General features: G+C 37.9%; 1 protein-coding gene across 4 annotated transcripts in view; it reads left to right on the top strand.

Annotated features, from left to right (window-relative positions):
• LOC106960921 (CUB and sushi domain-containing protein 3-like) overlaps positions 1 to 6,000 on the top strand; it is a 220,871-nt gene that overhangs the window by 154,528 nt on the left and 60,343 nt on the right. For all 4 annotated transcript variants that reach the window (XM_015054319.1, XM_015054321.1, XM_015054318.1 and 1 more), the window contains 3 exons: positions 1,390 to 1,503; positions 1,806 to 1,901; positions 2,217 to 2,420. In XM_015054319.1, coding sequence (XP_014909805.1) covers positions 1,390 to 1,503; positions 1,806 to 1,901; positions 2,217 to 2,420 — 414 coding nt within the window. The remainder of the gene's footprint in view (positions 1 to 1,389; positions 1,504 to 1,805; positions 1,902 to 2,216; positions 2,421 to 6,000) is intronic.

The following is a 6,000-nucleotide window of genomic DNA, read 5'->3' as shown; positions in this document are numbered from 1 at the left end:
TGTGCTGGAACAATAGGCAACAAGTTTGCAGTGGAATCAAAAAATAGGGATCTTTGCTTTAGGTTCAGAAGTTCAACCATCTCAGTGACTTAAGGGATCAGAAGATGGTGTGGAAGATCAACAAAGGCGATTTAGTCTTCCTGTATGCATGTGTTACTCAGCATTGTTGTGGTAAATTATACATGGAAGAAAGTTAGATTGTGGGGCCACCTCAATAGTAATACTGATCAAAGCTCTTGAGGTATTGGCCCATCTGTGTTTCACCCTTCACTTAAGACAATAAAATATTGATCATGACCTAAATAATCACATTTTTCATACAAGCAGCTAAAGCAAACTTCTGCCTTTAGGTTCAGACTCGGTCAGTAAGGAACTTGGCCTGTCTAGAGGAACCCTGAGTAAAGCTACATGTTCTATTCCATATCAAAAGGAGTTAGCTGTGGGCACCTGCTCAGGATTTCTCTTGGACAATTCTTCTTTCAGATTTTCTGGGGAAATCCTACTGGGAGAGGCCCTCAGCGCAGAACAAGAACTTGTTGAAGATATTACGGTTTTGAAATGCCTAGATATTGCATTCCCCTATTACAGGCTGGAGAGTGTGACTGGTGAAAAGTATGTTTAGGTTTTCCTCTTAAACATTGTAAGAACCACATTGATGGATGGAATGAGTTTGGTTCATCACAAATATATTGTTTGATTGTTTTAATGTGTAAAGCTTTAGGAATACACAGAAAGGAAGTGTGTTTACAATTTGTCTGTGTTGTCTGAAGGTTATTTTCCATATGTTTAATGTCATGCCACAAGAACATCACATTGGTATTGTGTGGGTTTAATGAGGAAGAGGGACAAATGAACAAAAGCTGTGTAAAGCTAAAAAGTATCTTATTTTAAGGAATATGATAAAATCCAGTAACCTAACACACAGAGAGATGAGTTAGATAATTTATTGTAGTTTTCATATTATTGTGGCCTGCATACCAAATGTGTTACAAATCTTTATTTACAGACTTTGTTATTGTTTAAATGATCCAGAAGTCAGAGTTGAGTGAATTAATAAATAAAAAACATGTTCCTAATTAAAGGAACTGGATTTAAATGAGAAAAAATGCAGCCAAAGTTGAAAGAAAAGCTTTAAAAGATCTTTCAAAAGCTTTGATAATGCAATATTGTTCCAGAGCATTTTAAAGAGATTAATGAAATATCTCTTTGGAACCAAGAAGTAAAGTCATAATGACTAAGTCACTGAATGGGAATGGCCTCAATACCCAGGAACAGAGCAAAGTGTTTTCAACTGTATTTAGCTTCTTATAACTCATGTAATACATAACTCATGTACTTTCTAACTCATTATCTTCTGCAATTTGTCTCTTTCCATGATTCTCTTTTCAGTGCTTTTTGGTCAGTTTGTGGTGTTTCAGACTTTGCCCACTGATGTGGTCGAAATCTATGATGGACCTTCTACAGATTCAGTCCTTCTCTCGTCCATATATGGATCTCACTCAGGTAGCCACAACACCCAGACTTACAGGGTGGATAATTTAAGTTGTTTAATTTTCTTCTTCATATTGTCATTAGAATTTGACTTAATTAAAATGTTTGTTTTAAAGTAGAGCGAGCACAAACATGTTGTCTTTTAAATTCCAATCAAATCACTTTTCCCTAGACAAATGTAGAACGTAAACAGTCTCCTGTTCTCAAAAGACAAGGTGACCATCAAGCTCAACATCTATTGTCTTTGAATCGGCTCCCAGAATCAAGCTATTAACATCTGTCTTGATTGCATCTCCTTTGTGTTTCTGATTTAGGCGAGACGCTTCCTTTAAGTTCAGGAAACAAGATAACACTCAAGTTTACTGCAAATGGAACAGACGCAGCCAAAGGATTTCATTTTGTTTACCAAGGTAAGGTTTACTTTTTTCTCCACTTATATAAAGCATTTATCCTTGCTGCTATTACATAAAGTCAGCAGAGGAGTGCCAATGGATGAGGCTGGGCATAACTTAGCAGAGCAGAATGATGTGATGTCAAATAGCCTGTCTTGGCACTGAGGATGAGAGTGACAAATAAAGTGTGAGAAGACTCACAAGAGCTTTCTGTATCCTTCTGCCTTCTTTGTCTTGCCATCTCCTCTTCTCCCTGTTGCCTGTCTGCCTAACACACCCACCGCTCTTTGGCTTTCTTTCTTTGATTCTTGCTACCTCCCCTTTTATCCATAGCTGTACCTCGGACCAGTGCCACTCAGTGTAGCTCAGTCCCTGAGCCCCGATTTGGGAAGAGGATAGGGAACGACTTTGGCATCGGCATGGTGGTGCTCTTTGAATGCAATCCAGGCTACACACTGCACGGCTCCAACGCCATCAGGTGCGAGGCCGTGCCCAATGCCCTGGCCCAGTGGAATGGCACTGTGCCCACGTGTTCTGGTAAGCGCTCTCCCCACCGAGCTCTCGCTATGCTCCCCTGTATGCGCTCAGACACACACAAACACTCGGAAAGAGGAGACGTTATAAAGTGACCTATGTTTCTGATGAAAACTAAGATGGTAGCATGAATATTTAAGGTACTGGTCATTCTTGTTATTTTCTACAATTTACTGTAAGTTTTGATGCATAACTTCATTAGCTTTACTCAACTGAATCACTGCTAACATTTTGGTATGCTTAGAAAAAGTGTTGCTTAGACCTTCTGTTCACGTCTGTTGCGAAGCATCTGAGAGGACACTTGATGTTTTAATCGTAAATTTATTTTCAACTAATTACACTAATGTATTACTATTATCATGGTAATTGTTAAAAACACTGACTTTCATCCGGACTACTGCAGTGCATGAGATCCTACGATCTCACTGCTTTGCGAGGGAGATCGAAGTTATGACCACTGACAGGTGAAGCATTTATCATCATGGCTCACATTTGTGGATGAAGGACATGTTAGGCTAAAACATTTTATTCATAAAACTGACTCCATTTAGACGCAGAAAAAGTGGACAAGGATCTAAGTGAAGGGGCCGAAATGAACAGTAGTGAGCCAATGACAGGGTTATGGATGGTCAAGGTTCACTAATGCAAATAGAGAGTGAAGACTGTCCCAGTGGTCCGATTCAGCAAATGAGCAACTGCAGCTGAAATCACTTTATGGTTCTGATGGAATGCTGTCGGAATGAACAGCGCTTTGCAGTTTGTTGCATGTGTGGCTACACATCAGGAAGGCTTTTTCTCTGATGGCTGTTGGTCAACAGGATAATTTCGTACCTCTTAACAGAAAAACAGTTGAGAATGATTTAAGGTGCAGAACAACACATTTAAGTTGTTAATTTCTGCAGTTCTTGATCTTTCCATGCCGTCTTCTACTAAGATCTTTTTGCCAGTAAGCAAGGAACAGCTTCAAGGGTCTAGAGGAGTCTATGCCTTAATGGGTCAGAGCAGAGACCAAGTGTGAACACAAGGAGAAGTCTTGAGTACAATCATAACAAGTTTTGAGAAGAAAGAAATACATGAAATCCTGCTTTCAAAATGAAAGTGTAAGCAAAAGTATTATGCGTTTTTTAAAATATATTTTGTCTTTTTCTACTCTTGAAAACAAGCAAAGATAGAAAAAAACATTTCTTTTTTTTCAATTATATAATAACAAAACAAAAACATTTATTTACATACAAGAAATTAACAGTGGCACTTCAGTTTCTGAAAAAAAAGTCTAATTTCTCAGTAAAACATTCCAACCACTACCTAAAGAGAGGTGTGTGTAATTGTTAGATTTGATATTTAGTCTCAGATACTGAACATTTTACTTTTTTTAATCTCTGGTAGAAAACATTTGGCAATAGATAGCAATTTTTAAGCTCTATAGTTGTATCACCCAACAACTTATGTGAATATCTCTTTTCATATGTTTGCTTGACCAGCCATCCTAGAGACATGCATGTAGAAGGATGTCGGCACATACTTGTTCACTCTTTATGTTCTCACTGTAGATGTGGTTTTCATTCTCTCTCTCTGTACATGCTGGTTTTCCAAAGACGTGCAGTTAAAAAGCCATGTTTCAGTCTCACAAAGAAACCCACACAGCCGCTTTGGAAAAATGCATAGCTATGATGAAGTGAGGCAAAACCTATTGAAATACGGCCCCATGCCAGCAAGCAAATAATCCAAGACGGTAAGTGCATGAGATTTCAACCGAGGGTTCATCCGAGTTTCCTGCCAAGCAGTGAGGGAATAGCCATGGCACGCGCAGTTTCATTTCAAACACAGTGATTTTTATTTCAAGATTGAATCTGGCTGCAGCATCTCCCTCAGCGACAGTGTACTCATTCAGAATAACGGATATAATCTCATAGGAACTTGAGAAAAAAAAAACAAAAAACACACTATAGTAAATTACTCAGGCAGTCTTTATTGGATATGACAGCATCAGGCGTTGTTTCAGAAGACAAATTTGCATTTCCTCAGCCTGTTGTAACTGACCCGGCACAAGATTCAGCACAAGTCTGGTTTTGATTTCACAAAACAAAGTTATTAGATTACAGTTCTTTAGGTGAAGTTGAAGAAGAGTTTGGTCTGATTAAATTTTCTTCACCTGAGTGCATTCATAACGCTCACACAGTTTTTCATTTGGAGAAACTGACTTTCATATATTGATATTTTTATGTCAAAGAAATTGGGTTGAAAGTACTTTACAGGGGTTTTAAAATGTAAAGGAATTGTATTCATGCTGAGAGCTGTCATGTGTAATAATTTATTGTAGATTGATAAGATGAACTCAATCATCTTTGTTTTTAGTTGTTCTCAGATAAACTAATAAAAGTCAACAGCATGATAAACATGCAATATAAAGTTTGACTTTAAAACAATTCATCACTGTCTAATCTTATAAAACCTCACATATTTCTGTGATTCATGCTCGGCGTGCCCAAACCGTGGAATTCACAGTTGGTTGAAACACTTGTTTGAAGGTGTCAACAAGTAAACAGAGTCGCACAGTGCTTGTTTTTAAACCAGTGAGTCTTGTTCTGAAAGAGCCTCACAAGACCAATTAAAGTGTCTCAGTCTGGGGGAGTGGAGGAGGGTCAGACCAGAGTGCTGCTCCTGATGGCACGAAATATTTGGAAAGTTTCACTAATAAAAGAGGAAAATGACTGGGACTACGCCCGACTGACGTTCTTTTCTTTTTTCTAATAAACAATGCTTCAATTGTTCTGCTACAAAATATTTTAAGTTTTTATTTTTTTCATTTTAATGGATTGTCATAGGAGCATCTTTTGCCCTTTTTTTTTTTAAGTTCACAGCTTTGTTGTTAACCTCTTAACGTTATTTACCAAAGTGACATTCTCTTTCAAGAGCATACTATATGGTTGTGTTTTGAAGTATGAATTTCTGTACCATTTCCACATTTTATACAGTTGGGTCATTGATGTCACAAGAGGCTTTTAGGATGTGTTACTAGAGAACGGGGATCAACAGCAGGCACAGACTGTTGAATTGATCGCTTGGGCTTTGTGAACAATGCAGTGGATAAGTTACTTTTGACAGGTTCCAAAGTGAATTCTGAAACATTTTCAGCTCGTCTGTCAGACGTCGTTCTCTCAGCAGCAAATCTCGTATGAGGAAGAATCCAATAAGCACCAGACAGAGTGAGAGTTTGTGCTTTTGTCAGTTCTGCTTTATTTGTTTGAATCTCACTTGTTTTAAGGTCATCTGATTAGATTCAGTCTGACTTTGCCTTTTGTAAGTGACATATGTTGCCTATATCACCTCTACAAATTCTTTGCCAGTGGTGTGGCAGTGTATATGCAACTTTGAAATATATATAAATCCACAGATTGACAAAAACACTTGCGCATAACAACTGTTTTTCAGTCTGGCTACCAAGAGATGAACGATCGTTCATATCTTTTCAGTCTCACGGTCACTACAGGAGACTGGGCTACATTAGTGTTTTAAAGTATGTTTATAATTAATATATTTAGACTGGAAATACAGAAAAATACATCAGATTAGTTAAAGGTGG

This window comes from Poecilia latipinna, unplaced genomic scaffold (genome assembly GCF_001443285.1).
Source record: "Poecilia latipinna isolate Pla-1442-1.1 unplaced genomic scaffold, P_latipinna-1.0 Scaffold1243, whole genome shotgun sequence".
NCBI classification, from domain to species: domain Eukaryota; kingdom Metazoa; phylum Chordata; class Actinopteri; order Cyprinodontiformes; family Poeciliidae; genus Poecilia; species Poecilia latipinna.
Note: the sequence above shows the minus strand (reverse complement) of the source record. Positions and strands in the feature narration are given on the sequence as shown.